The following is a 14,682-nucleotide window of genomic DNA, read 5'->3' as shown; positions in this document are numbered from 1 at the left end:
TCAGGGTGTTGAAGGCTTAATTCTCCAGAAGAGTCTGGAAGGGCACAGCATTTCCACACTTACAGAGGGGCCCAGGTTTCAGGGTCTGGGAAATCCTTCCCTGAACACGGAGCAGAAGACATTCCAAGGGAAGCACGTGCTTGCCGTGACGCGAGCTTTCACACCCACCTTGCCCAATTCGGCTGCCTACAGCCGGGCGAAGGGTGGATGGACTGCAAGGCGAAAGCAGAGGGAAGATCGTTTCTAGAGCCTGGACGGCCACGGGAGGCTAGCACGGCGGGATATTCTCTGCGCTGAAAACATACACACCAGACAGTGAGAAACCAGTGCTTGAGTGCCCCGTGTGTCTCACACACCAAAGCGACACTAACTGTTGGCCCCGCTCCAGCCACTTGAGCGTCATCCGAGTGCCTCAGCTCACGCCGTTCGGCTGTAAGGAGCTGCAGGACACGCTGCTCGCGAGCCAGAGCAGGAAGCGCATCTGGGCTCAGAGGCCTGGAGCCGCAGCTCCCGGGGCAGAGTGGCTGAGGGGTCAGCTACTGAAGGAGATTCGGCCACAACCCCGAGTCTCTGAGGCTCGTCCACCAGCCAAGCGGGGAGGCTGTGGCATAGAGGCAGCATGGCTTCTGGCCCCCAGGGCACAGAGCGGCCAGAATTGCCAGTGAGATGTACGAAGTCAGGTGGGACGAGCTGTGCGGACACCGGCGCTTTCTAGCTCATCACGTTCCCTTTCCCCAGTAACGTCGCAAGCCACAAAACCGTGCACAGAGTGTACTGTTTCACTTCCCCCTGCTCCCCTGGCGTCCTGATTAAGGCCCCTACAAGGGACCAGTCGTTTGCTCCTAGGAATCTGTCCACCCACAGAATGACGGCAAGCGTTAACACTCAAGTACTTGGACATAAAACCCCAGACTTTTAACTAGACTGCTGCTTTCTCAACTCTAACAAACTCATACGTTGATATGCTGCTGCTGTGCTGAAGGCAAGTAAAGTCAAATCTGAGGTCTACACTAATTGTTGTGCTTATTCAACTTTATTGTCTTTTAAAATCTGAGAACTGTAAAACGTATTATCCATACAAGCACCTGAGGTCTGTTCAGCTGGACACAGTATCTTCACACAAACATTTGACAAAAAGCCCAAGGTTAAATTAGAATCTTGCCTTATAAGGAATAACACAAATGAGTATGATAAAACGTAACATAAATGAAACCACTCTTTATGCCCAGTAAATAGTTGCATTTGCTTATGAAGCACACGTGGTTTTCTACAAAGAAAATATACATTCTCGTCCTTGGTGAAGATTTCATTGGTATTTCTAACACATGGCTAATACGGTGGCACCAATCCTCATAGCTTATAAACAGTAGCATTAGATGTTATATAGCAGTGTAATAAATAAAAAAATAATATCAATGAACATGTTTCACTTAAAAGTTCTCCTTTTTAAAATAAAGAGCACGATGACAAATCAAAATATTCTTGCCAAAGTTTAGGAGGATAAATGGCTCAGAAAGCAAATTAGAAACATTGCACAAGACAGAGAACCTCCCCGTGTGGAAACTCTGACGGGTGAGCAGAGAGGCCCCAGTGGTGGCTAAGGATGTGCGTATGTTTGACGGAAAAATGCATCTCGCTGTATGTAATCTTTACCTCTGTGGAAGAGCAAAGTGTGCCATTTTAAATGAAAAAAAGATTTACTTGTGTGTATACTTCAGGTATGGAATAAAAGATAAATATGAAGGAGTATCCACACGAGGAATAAACACACAATAAATTACTTGCCTTTTAAACAAGTGGACATATGCCACTTTAGGGAGGGATGGGAGCAATGAATGCCTACTTAAATGTCCAAGCTTAGGCAAAATACGGAAGTTTCAAAATACTAGGTACTGAACTAAAAAGAGTTACCAGGCTCCCTCCAAACCACCTGGATAGTATAATACTTTTTGAGTAAAACAACTACCTTTTCTTATAATTTATTAAAACACTGTTAAGAACTCTTCATGAAAGCTTATACAATTTTTTTTTTCTTTAAAGAAGAAAAAATAACAACATACAGAGAAATAGTCACAGGAATGAAAGGGGTTTATACGGCTGTTCCCTTTTGGGAAACTGGCAGGGCACCCACAGGACAGTGCGGTAGCTGACATGACATATTTGAGAAAGATGGTATCTACCTACAGCTGCATCTTTAGGGAGAACGTCTCGTGGATTTCATTAGAGAACTTGTCAGCAAAAGAAGTGGGGACTAGTCTCCCCTTTGGGGTTCAGCTGCTCTGGTTCTATGTATAAACAGGAACTGAAATCAAAGTTGTTTCTCTGTTTCCTGCATGAAGTATATTTGTAAAGTATACAATGAAAGTAATAAAAAGATGGAAAGAACAAACTACCAATTTGATACAATTCTGGAGATACCATATTTTTAGAGGAACCTTCTACACAACGAAAAGTGCTAAGGGCAGGGAAATGATCATACACCAAGATGCACTGGTCTCCCCACAATTACATCCAACCTAAATCTACACAAATATGTTTTCAGTTGTCAAGGTGATGTTCCTCCTGAAGCGTTTCAATGTAGTGGCACAGCTTCAGGGCCGTCCCCAGCTTAAGCCCCATGTACTTTATCATCACGTCAAACTTGAGCAGTAGCAGAGCTTTCCCATCAATGTCCTACACAGAGAAGGAAATTATAATAATTAATAATGCGTCCATACTTTATCAGAAGGGCTATTTCTTTGTATGTAAGAACATGTAAACACCGATTACAGAGCAGTTCACTCCAGATGTGTTCTGAATCTGCGTCTGCTTGACAAAGACTGCTAAAAATCTGTAATTTGTGCAGTGAAGCACCATTTGATCATCTGTACATTTACTGCAAACTAAGAACAATTTAATCTAGTCTCTTAGAAATGGCCCAGGCTTCACACTACCTCATTTTAAATACTAAATACAATGTGATGAATGAAATGTTGCACAGGTATGACAAAGAGAGTGAAAACTATGAATGATAGAAATGAATGTCAGATGGTCATTAACTTGTGTAGAGGGGCTGGGACTTTTAGTATGTCAGCATCAGTACAAACTAGACATGTGCTCTATGTACAGTGTTGTCTTGATGTTGAAAGCTAATTAGTTGTCTGATGCTAATCAGACACAAAAATTAATTACTGATTTTCTTACCATCGTGAAAAGGGTACATCAGATATGCGGCCACCAATTTTATTCATTAGGAAACACTATAAAAATATTACTTGGGAGTCACAAGGCATCCTCCTAAATTTCTTTATCATATTAATTGACCAAGTGGTGCCACTGAAGCATGTGATTTGGATTTCACCAGTTCTGAGTTAAAGACAAAACTGCAGAAACATAAATCACTGTCTGAAGAGACCTGACTTCCCTTAAAGTACTACCATTGTCAGGCAGCTTCCATACGTTTCCTACTAACTAAAGCCAGAATTTCAAGAAATTAGAACTTGTAAAAATTAAGGCCACGATGTTACTTTGTAAATAGTCTGAGAGTATCAGCATCCCAATTTGTCGATAACCGTATAAGGTTCACGGAACCGAGCCAAACGGAATCCGCTGCTGGATTCACCGGGTGCCATTAACGAGGAGGACACCCTGTCACAGCTTGCGGTCACCCCCTCCCACGCACGGTCCTGGGGCCGAGCAGGGAGCAGGTGGGAAGGAGGATCCTTGTAGCTGCTGTTACAAGGAGAAGACACCCGAGAGCGGCTATGCCGAATCCCCTTCTCTGGAGAACTTGAAGGCTTATAGGATTTTAGGTATGCAGGCAGGCACCCGCTTAAAGCACAGATCCAGCCTCCACCATTTTAAGGATCTAGCCCTGGGAAAAGCAACGTTTCTCACAAATGGAAAAATCAGTTGGTAGGGCTCCCCCACCATCCACACTAAGGAGCATCCAAGTGAAGGGCCTGCGCACAGGTCATTCAAAGACATTACGGCAGGAAAACCAGATCAAAAGATGCACTGGTCTCTCCAACATTACATGTTCCCTGAAGCTGTCAGCGAGGAGGCCTGAAATCTGAGGATCTTTTTGTTTCAGGAGCAGGATCACATCTTCCACGGACCAAGATTCAGGGTCATCAGAGAAGCTTCGCTGCAGCATATCCGAGCCAGCTCTAACTGGTGGTGCACCTGTAGCTTCAAAGGGGGGAAAGGAAGACAAATCAAACCTGACCTGATCTTTATCCTGAAAGAAGAGATGTTAGGTAGGGAGCAATGGTCTCTTTCCCGAACCTTCAGGACCAGGAGTCCGTGTAAATCCAGTGGAAGCCTAGGTGAGCACAGCCTGAGGGCGGCTACCCAAGAGCATCCCCTCTGACCTTCTGCAAACAGCAAGAACAGCTTCAGAAGCTGCCTCACAGCTTCAAAGATCATAAAACAGACTGAGCAGTCCGAGGCCTCTTGGGACACAGGCACATCCAGCAAAAGACCTGATCGTCGGGCTAAATTAGGTTAATCTAAGCTAACCTACTACTCACTACTTATTTCAATGAATTTCTCTCAATCTCTCTCCTCTGCTCGGTCCAGATTATGGTTTTTACTAGAGAAATAGAATGGAAATCCCCAAAATGTAGTTTTACAACTGCTTACATTTATTCACTTCAATCAATGAATTTCAAAAATCCCATTATCTTTGAGAACCAAATTAGCTCTTTTACTGGATCTCTCCCAGGTATTTAACATGGATTATTTCTTGCCCCACTTTATGTTTTGAATTCCTGTCTCTTAAGGCTTAAGTGCTTATCTGAAGTTTGAAGAAAACAAGGTTACTCTGCTTAGCTATCTCAGAAGTAACTTTAATATTACATTTGATGACCTCCTTCAAGGGGAACTGCAGTGCAACAGATACCTTGGTTGAAGGTTGTTTAATACAGAAATGGCTGAGACAGGAGACAACCCAAGTGCTCAGACCTCACAGAGTGTTAGCTGTGCCGTTCGAGTTGTGCTGAAACTGCTTTGTGCCTAAACAGGTATCCATTTACTCCACCGCAGCACTCGACCCTCTACAGTTAGCGCGGGATAACCAAAGGGAGTCTTGCAACTCACTAGGAAGATCTGTTTCTCTAGCCAGGGACTGTCGGCACAAATTTGGTCTTTGTTACGTGTGAGCTGGCCAGAGGTGTACTTTTTCTTTTGTATCTCTGGCCATTTCAGGAGCATTTTGAGTATTTACCGAGGGACGGGCAAAGAAAAACAGAAGACTAAAAAACTCACAGTGGGGTCACTTTGAGTATTAGTGGAGAAGAGGCATGACAACTGATTAGCACAGTGCCTGGCATCTAATACACACTCAGTGAATGTTAGTTATCACTATGAGCATCCCCCAAAACCAGCGCTCAAAATAGAAAACAAACAGCTTCCACGAGCTTATATCAAGAATCTTGAGAACTACAGGTAAAGCAGTGCTACATGTCACGGGTAACATCTCGTAATCCCCGAAGGTGGGTGGGATGCCAAAACACGACGCATGTGTTTGAGGTTCGTATCCTTCAAAGTTTGGTAATTCGTCATCATCTCAGGGTTCTGTGCCACACGGGGCTCACCTTGGGCCGGCTGGGCTGCAGGCACGGCTGTGGGAGATTCGGCAGATGGGGAGAGACTACTGGTGCTGTGGGCCCCATGGCCGGGAGAGCAGGGCCCGGAACAGGTGCCCTCTGGTGTATCATCGGGGCATAGACACGAATGATAGGCATCAGCGGTAACGTCGGAGGGAGCGGGGCTACTCTGGTTCGAACTCAGCAGCCACTTCCGTTCCCACTCCACTTCCTCCTGCTCCTCCTGCATTTTTTTAAGCACCAGGTGGACCATCTCTGGATCCTGCTCATAGAACCCACCGGAGCGGAAATATGTTTCAACAATGCTGCTATTGAAATCATTTTCCTGCCTTCTTACTGGCAAAACGTGGCAACAACTTTGAGGGTAAGAATCTCCATTATTAGATTCCCTTCTCTTCAGTTTCATCTTTTTGGAAAGCGGGCCATTAGAACACGTGTATGCATCTTGAGGTGACTTCTGAAATGACACAAAGCCAGCATAAAAAACCGACTGTGAATGAGTAAAAAGGAAATAACATAAATAGTAAACGTATGAACACTTATTTTCCATGAAACATTGCTTTATATTATGAAAGATTGATGCTCTATTTTTATTAGTTTTATCCCTCCTCAATGTAATCTTTTAAGATCCTCTTCTATAGTAAGTTTACAAACAAAAAAAAATACCCATTGCCATACATTTCTCAAACCTAAACTTTAGCATTTTTCCAACATAGGATTAGTTTCCCATTTGCTGCTACAGCAAGTGATGCTCGGCCCTTATTAGTTCTCTCGCTTCTGATTGGCATCTTTACAAACCAGAGGCTTATTATAGTTGTGAAAATATTTTTATAACACGTGATTTAGCCAAACTGATGTCACAGAACGGTCGATTTTTGAAATCTTTTCGTGAATAACATCAAACTTCTGATCCAGGTTTTGAATGGCATCATAGATGGCCTAGTATAATACAAGCTACTGGTAGGTCCTCTTCCAAAAGAAAAGGAACATTTAAGAAAATACCAACAAGCCAAATTTTGACTGCTAGAAACAAAGAAAGCTCTCAAGCCATCGGTTTCCTACTTGATGCCCAGTTGTGGGTGACACAGAGCCCAGCGGACTGAGATAAGCCCACTGCCTACTCAGTTACTCCACGTCCCACGGGCATTTTAAGAAGCGTTAATATCGGGAAGCAGTCATGCCCCAGTTCCTGTGAGCCACCACATTTCTGAGGAAGCCATTTTACACCAAGGAAGGTGCATTTTAGGAAAGAAACTTTCAAATCTGCCAAAAGGCCAGAGAGGCTCTTTGCACATAAGGACGGTAGCAGCTAACAGGCAGTGAGCGGGCCACTCTGGAAAGAACGGGGGGCCAAATATAAGAGCTGTGACTCCTGGCCTCAAAGGGTTTTAAGATGATACACTCAACAGTGAGCCTTACAAAACCTGTGAGTACACATGGCCTATATGCCAACCAGCTATGGGACTGCCCAAACCTGACAGTTCTTGAAATACACAGAGATCTCATTGCAGCAAAAATATACACTAAAATAAGAGGTCAGGACCATTTCCTCATTTCTTCATTCATTCACTCAAATAAACATTTACGGAAGGCCTACCACCCGCCAGGACGACTTTGCTAGGTGCTGGGAACGCAGACATAAAGAACAACCGGCTCCTGCCCGAAGGAACTCTCTTTTTAGCTGGAGAGACAGTGTCAGTAGAGACAGTGATTAGCAGCCTGAAGCTGTGGTTCTCAAGTGTGGTCCATGGACCAGGAGTGTCAACATCACCTACTAACTTGTTGGAAATGCAAACTCTTCCACCAGACCCACTGAATAGGGAGCTCTGAGAGGGGACAGCAATCTGTGGTCTCACAAGCCCTCCAGGTCATACTGACGCATGCGCAGGTGTGAGGCCCAGTGGCCTAGAACACTAGGCACATAGTGCAGGCTCTACGCAAACACAGTTGGGTTCAAATACTAGAGTTGGGCCCCTCGGAGCTGTGCGACCTTGGGGAAGTCACTTAAATTCTCTGCACTTCAATTTCCACAGGAACAGAATGGGGATGAAAATACGTCTCAGGGTTCTCCTGAGGACAAACCAAGGTGCCACAGCATTCTGTTAGTGCTGGCATAGCAACGATACCACACGCTGACCGGTCCAACAGCGCACAGTCACCTACTGCGTCTCTTAAGGCCACAACCCAGGTGCGCACAGGAGGCTAACTGCGCACAGGAGAGCGTGACCTAACCCAGGCCGGCAGTGACGGCAGGCCTTTCAGAGGAGACGCCTGCGCTGAGAATTGCCGGCCGAGAAGGGGTTCCCATGTAAAGACGGGGCGAAGGCACACGGGGCAGAAGGCACAGCACGATCCACATCACTCAGCGCGCACAGGAAGTCGCACGTTCAGAGAGTCAACATCAGTGATGTCCAAAGGGCTGTGTCATTTCCTGAAGGCAAGGAGAGAGAAAGGATGACGGCCAGGGGGATGGGAGGCCAAAAAGGGCGACTGTGTTTAAGCGCAGAAGAATCTGCTGAGTGACAGAGGCGGAGGGGAGAGGGCAGAGGGGAGAGGAAAGAGAGCCGGGACGGGCGAAGAGAGGTGCCTCAGCACAGGGAAAGGGGGTCACAGGCAGAAAGCAGAGGAGGTGCGCGCCCTACAGACGGAGACTGCCAGGAGGAGGAGGGGGTCCCACGGGAAGGAGGTGGCGGCCAGGGGAGGAATCTGGACTTGCAGGGGATTTCTGCTCCCCGCCCTCCACACTCTCCAGGAAATGAGAAGCAAGGCCTGGGTGCCTGGAGCTGGAGCGGCAGGAGAGGGCCTGACTAGAGCGCGGCCGACGCTCCGCCCCCCGCTTCCCAGCCCGGACCAGGCAGGGCTTTTCCTCACCAGGAGGCTGGGCAAGGCCAGAATAAGCCCAGATGCCAGCGCTGCACCAGGGGTCTAGTCCCGTAAGGCAAGGAGGTGAAGAAAGGAGAGAGCCAGCACCTAGCAGAGCCGGAGAGGACCCCTCATGGCCCACTTCGGGGCTGCCACACGGGCCCCAGGCATTTCTCACCCTGCAGGCTCTCCCCACCACCTCCTCCTGCGCGATGGCTCCCAAGGCCGCGCAGCGCAGTGCCCGCCCTGGTGTGGGACAGAAGTGGGTGCTTCTGTCCTGCAGGCCAGGGACACCCTGCTGGAAAGGAGACCTCCCTCCCCCCCACCCGCCCCCACCCCGCTCCAGACTCTGGATCCCTCTCCCCTCAGAAGCATGGGTGTGTCCCCTTTACACAGAGCACGCCTGTTCTCCGTAATAATAATGATAAAGACTCACATAAATATTTCCTACTTCTCAAAGGTATGTTAGCCCATTTGACTCAAGAAACTTGGTATGTTAAGGAATAGTTTTTAAAAAATAAACTTTCATTCCCTCTAGGGTCTGCAACTCACCAAGCCCTTGGTAATACACACTGCCACCAGACTCTACCAACATTCTAATCTTTACAAAATCCCCGCAAAACCGTGCAAGATGCACTCATGAAAAACCACTGGTGGGCTGCCATTCTGTCTCAGCTGAGATGTCATGGCATGCACGTAGGCACCTCCTAACTTTCATCCAAATTAGTTTCTTTAAAGAACATACTGGAGAAATTAAATACTAAACAATCTAAATGAAAAAGACTTCACTGCATTTCATCGGTGCTGGGCTCTTTTAAGTTACAAAAGCCATTATTTTTTCAAGCTCTTCACCTGGGAACGCTGTTTGAACTAGAGTTTTTAAAAAATCTTCCACAGTGGAGTGATAATCATACAGAGCTCGTGCAGTAAAGTCTCCATCAATAGTACCATGACATTAAATGAGGTAAAGAAAATTTTAGCTCAGAATTTTGAAAAACTACATGAAAGAGACAGAACTTTGATACCTCACAACAGTGTTGAAGTTCTGTACGTTGGCTCTGATGATTTTCATTGCAGAAAATCAGATGCACTGCACTCCTAGTAATACTTTAAGAACAGCAGGCAATGCGTAATATCACTAGAGCCAAATTAGGCACTAGAAAAACGAACGTCATATATTTATCTCTTCTAATTATTTGTCGTTTTCACCCGCGTTCCAAAAGGATGTCAGAAGCCGTATGAAGCAGAGCTAAAGGAGAACCAAAGCCCACGTTCAGGTGAGAATGAAAAAGGTAAGTGCTGATCAAAAAGGCGGGTAAGGAGAGAGGTTAACAGGCAAGAGCCCAGGAGGAAGAAAAGCGAGTGAACACCAGGAGGAAGACATGACTCATGATACATACGAGGACAGACACAGCAACGAAGATTTGGGGGCATGCATGGATTGATTAGTAAACACACGTTTACTTCCTAGCTTTGTCCCCTGCCAGGGCCTAACATCAATGACAAGGCGAGCCATGACCCCACCTAGAATCTCGATCTTGGCTTCTAAGCACCGTTCTCCCGTAAAATGGAGCAGGCCTTCCTGGAAAGAAGTGAATGACAGGGCTGGGCAGGGAAAGTAGAAATGAGCCTGAAACATCTTGTGACGTCAGAAAGTAAGGAAGTCCTCGGAACAAAGTGGAAGCGTGTCAGAAGAGCACAGGAGCCAAGCAGAAGGAGCACCCTCCCAACAGCCAAAGGTGGGAAATTTGGTCAATAAAATAATGATAACATTGGGTGATAACTCATATAATACATGAGTGCCGACGAGTCCATACTGATAGAAAACACGCAATTGAATAAGTAAATAAATGGAGGAGAAAGGACAGCTCTTCCTTACCAATGAATCCCAAGTAATATATTCGAGAGAATGAGCAAACAGTCACCACTAGGCAAACACCACAGTACTCGGTACTGCAGGTAAAATCCAGGAGCTAACTGACTCAGTGGGCAAGACGTTGAGGAGAAGCAGGAGGTTAGCATAGCCTCAACGCGCCCGCCCACCCAACATGCTTACTAGTTGCAAAGGGACAAATAGTAACTTTACAGTGGAAAAATCCAGAAGACACCATGTTAACCAAGTGGTCAACGTTAACATCACCAGTAACAAGATATATGGACCCCATGTACTCCTGATACGATGCAATGAGAAGGCGATATCATCTGTGACGTGTTCTTGCCAAAAACGCAAGTCTCAGTGTATTCATCAAGAGAAAATATCATACTTACCAACACTGAGAGACACTCTACAAAATAGCTCATCCGTACACTCACCAAAAATGTCAAGGTCACGAAAGACAAGGAAAGAATGAGAACTGCCACAGGCGGGAAGAAAATAAGGAGACAACTGAACTCAGTGTGGGGTACTGGATCGGATTCTGGAACAGGAGAAGCACGTGGGGGAGGAGGTCTGGGGAAAGGCCCACGGGGGCTCAGTTTAGCTAACAGCACTGTACCAGTGTTAATATCCTGCTTTTGAAAACTGCACTGTGCTGCGACAATTACCATCATTTTACACTATGTAGGTAAGTTAACATTAAGGAAGTTGCAGGAACTCTAATATTTTTGCAACTTTTCTGCAAATCTTAAAGTGTTTCACGAATCAGAAGAGCTACCGAAACATGATAAAAAAAAAAAACTGCTGTGAATTTCCTATTAGACAAGGAAAAGAGGGAAATAAAATGGTGAAGTGTTCACTGTCAGTTAACTGCTCATTGTTAAGGAAGCAGACACATGCATGAGAAATATTTTCTTGAGTTCAGGAGTTCACAGGAAACTCCACATTCTATGAAGACTGAAAAAGAATTTAAATTATTTTCTTTAGGATAGTAAGTGTGAGTATGTTTGGCAATTAGAAATGAATATTATCTAAGTATTCACTCTGATATACATTCATTAATGACACTTCCACCTGCTCCTGCTTCATAATCGGGTATTCGTGTTCTTGTCTAGGGAAGATTTATTAATGAACCAAAAGGAAATATGAAAGAAAGAACTGAAGGAAAAGTTCAGGACGTCAATTTCGCTTTCAGGAAGCACCAACAGCCTGAAGGAACCTCTGCCCACTGCAAATACTACAACATGGAAACATACACGTGCAGAACTGATTTCCCAGTAACCCACCTACACTGGGGACACCATTTTCCACCAAGCTCCTTACCCCCTTATGTACTTCAGGCTAGAAAGACTAGTCTTCCGATAATCTGACTGCTTTAAAAGCAAATATTCCGAACCACGAACAAGGAGCTAAACGTTAGCCGGCTTTGGCTATTCAAATAATCCAACAGTGACACTCTGTGGGCAAAGTAGAAAACACTTAAGCACCTGTTTTTCTTAATAAATCTCTAAAACAGGGAAGAAATCCTGCTCTGGAAGGGAACAGGGCGCAAATAAGTAAAGAGACAGCAAATAACCGTTACATTTAATTATAATAACTCTATTCTAAGGATGAACTATGGATTACAAGAATATTTTAACGTAAACATGCCACGTGGTTATCAATGTGTTTAATCTTAAAATTATATGAATCGGCCCTGCATTACAAACTTATTAGACAGCAGTAGATGTATGGAATTACAATACAGATTGGTACTCCTAAAAATACCATTGCCATCTTATCCTGGCACAGTGCTTTATGCATTTCACAGTGCCTTCGCCTACTTATGGCAGACGCCGTGAGTCTTCGGTAGGCAGTTAACATTTTCTCCAAAGACCAAAACCTGGGACTGACAGGTTAAGAGTGCCTGTGCCACTTAGCGGGCATTACTAGCCTTACGTAAGTACATAAATGCATTTTCTGCTGGGCCAAATTGTATACAGTGTAATCATCTCCTCTATTCACCCTGAGAGGAAGAAGCATAGCAAAATATGACAGAAATTTAAAACAGTACAACCACTTCAGAAAATTGCCTGGCAGTTTCTTGTAAACGCTCATCTACCCCATGACCCACTATGTCCACTGCTAAGAACGCACCCAAATTAAACGTAAACTTACGTTCACAAAGAGACTTCCATAATAATGTTCACAGCCGCTTCACTCATAATAGCGAAAAACTGGGAACAACCCAAATGCCCATCGCAAGGAGCATGGGTGAACAAAGTATGGGTGCTCCAGCAATGGAATACTGCTCAGCAATAAACAGGAATGAATATTGCTACAACCAGATCATCTCCAAAACATCATTCTGAAGACAAAGTGAGTGTGACACAAAACAGTACACACCATACATTCCATTTCTCTGACATCCGAGAACAGGCGAGACTAATCTCCGACGGAAAAAACATGAGGACGTTATTTCACCACGTTCCTGGGGGATTGTGACTTACCGGAAAGAGACGTGAGGGCACTTTCTGGGATGATGGAAAGGTTCCTCATTTTGCTAGGGCGGTAGGTATACATGTGTGTCAAAATTCATTGAACTGTGTACTTCAGACCTGTGCATTTCACTGCATGGAATTAAACTCTATCTTGAAACAAGGTAATTAAGCAGAATGAAAAAATCAGATTTTTCACTCTGAATATACAAACCATATTATTCTCCCTTGGAGGAGATGATCCTCGTGTGTTGGGCGCACGGACAGGCTCCATGTTCCCTGGGCCCAAGCGGTAGCTTTTGAAACTTCTGGGAAAGCTCACTTGCGAAACACCTCGGTCGCCTTGGCTTGGCAAAACTTCTGCTCCTGAAAAGCAGCACAGAAGAAAGTCGCTTCACACACCTGCTCCTTTAATAATACGGATATGTTCTCAGAATGCCAGCTCAAATTGAACTGGAGTCCTGGTTGAATTCCAGAGAGTAACAGAAGAAGACATTTTCCACTAGGGATTTAGCATAAATCTTTAAAAGTTGAGGAGCTACACTGCCCATGCGTAGGAACATGAATCAAGGTCGAACACAATTCCCAACTGTGAAGTGAATCCTTCACATCTTAAAGGCTACAGAGTAAAATGCTGGGACACACAGAACGAGAGAGCAGGCTTCCCGAATGCTTTTGTAAAGGAGCCCAAAAAGGCTTTTAACTGAGGGAGGTGGCAAGCCTCTGAAAGTGAGTCTGAGTCTATTCTGCCCTGCCCACCCCCCGTCCACATCCGCCCCCCACCCCGGCAGGGTGGACTGGGCAGGGCACTAAAGGCGTGGTGCTCTCCCCTGCCAGGTGAGAGCTGCTGAGAGGATCTCTATGGTCATCTCAGCTCTGAGACTATGACTGCTCCTGCAGTGAACTGTGACATTACCTAAACAAACAAATGCATGTGAAATATGAGCCCCCAAATATTCTAGATATGCAGGCTCGGTTATGATGCTGAGTCACTCACTCTGCCACTAGAAAAAGACACGGAGTGCAGTGTTATCACATTGTGTCTTGTAATAGACATTTGAACTCTGGAACCACAGTGCCGGGAGGGGAAGTGTTAGTGAGGAGCAGAATGAAGGGATTCAAGTTTCACCCCCTTTCTTCTTCGCCTTTATTCCTGTAGCGGAGATACTAATGAACAGAAGCTCAGAAGAGAGAAGCAAAAGGAGATAAAGATTTCAAGTTGGAGAAATGCAGACCAATATTACAGAAACAAATCAATTGTAAGATACCTCCAATTTGAGCTGCAACTCCAAATTTTTTAACTGGGTTTTTTCTGATTATAAAACTAGTGCATGCTATGAATAATTAAACTGTGTTGTTTTCATGTAAAGGAAGACTACACAGCAATGGGAGTAAACCAATTATTGCTACACAACCAGGATGAATCTCACAACCATAACGTTGAGTTAAAGCCAGACACAAAAGAAAGTATTTAGCAAAGCTCCTAAACACCTTGGAATTTCCCAAGCAGTGAGCCTGATAAACCTGTCTTCTGTTATGTTAACAAGGTCACTTTGGGAATGCCCCCAGAGCACCTAAGGATGGGGGCTGGTCACCCAAGGCACCTAGCCTGTGATTAGAGGGTTGGAACTTTCAGTCCCATCCCCCTGACCGCCAGGGAGGGGAGAGGGGCAGCAGGCAGAATCGCTCGCCAATGGCTAGAGAGTTTTAGTCAATCCTGCCTGTGCCATGGAACCGCCATAAAGAACCCAAAGGCAGTGGGTCGGAGACCTTCCGGGTAGGTGGACGCGTGGGTACTGGGGGACAGTGGCGCGCCGGGAGGCGGTATGGAAGCCCTGCACCCTTTCCCAAGCCTCGCTGAACCATCTCTCCATCTGGC

General features: G+C 45.4%; 1 protein-coding gene across 17 annotated transcripts in view; it reads right to left on the bottom strand.

Moving 5' to 3' along the window:
- Positions 1–1,203: 1,203 nt before the first annotated feature.
- Positions 1,204–14,682, bottom strand: part of LOC108408927 (Scm polycomb group protein like 1) — a 42,889-nt gene continuing 29,410 nt past the window's right edge. For 15 of the 17 annotated variants that reach the window (XR_012127503.1, XR_012127506.1, XR_012127505.1 and 12 more), the window contains 4 exons: positions 13,018–13,169; positions 5,577–6,045; positions 4,016–4,170; positions 1,204–2,673 (listed from right to left, as the gene is read on the bottom strand). Coding sequence is in view for 13 of the 17 variants with exons in the window: in XM_073227921.1 (XP_073084022.1) it covers positions 2,539–2,673; positions 4,016–4,170; positions 5,577–6,045; positions 13,018–13,169 (911 nt within the window). In the remaining 4 variants the exon portion in view is untranslated. The remainder of the gene's footprint in view (positions 2,674–4,015; positions 4,171–5,576; positions 6,046–13,017; positions 13,170–14,682) is intronic. The other 2 variants (XR_012127504.1, XM_073227925.1) reach the window with 1 other exon arrangement.

Source organism: Manis javanica, chromosome X (genome assembly GCF_040802235.1).
Source record: "Manis javanica isolate MJ-LG chromosome X, MJ_LKY, whole genome shotgun sequence".
Taxonomy (NCBI): Eukaryota; Metazoa; Chordata; class Mammalia; order Pholidota; family Manidae; genus Manis; species Manis javanica.
The sequence above is the reverse complement of the archived record's forward strand: the minus strand, read 5'-3'. Positions and strand labels throughout refer to the sequence as shown.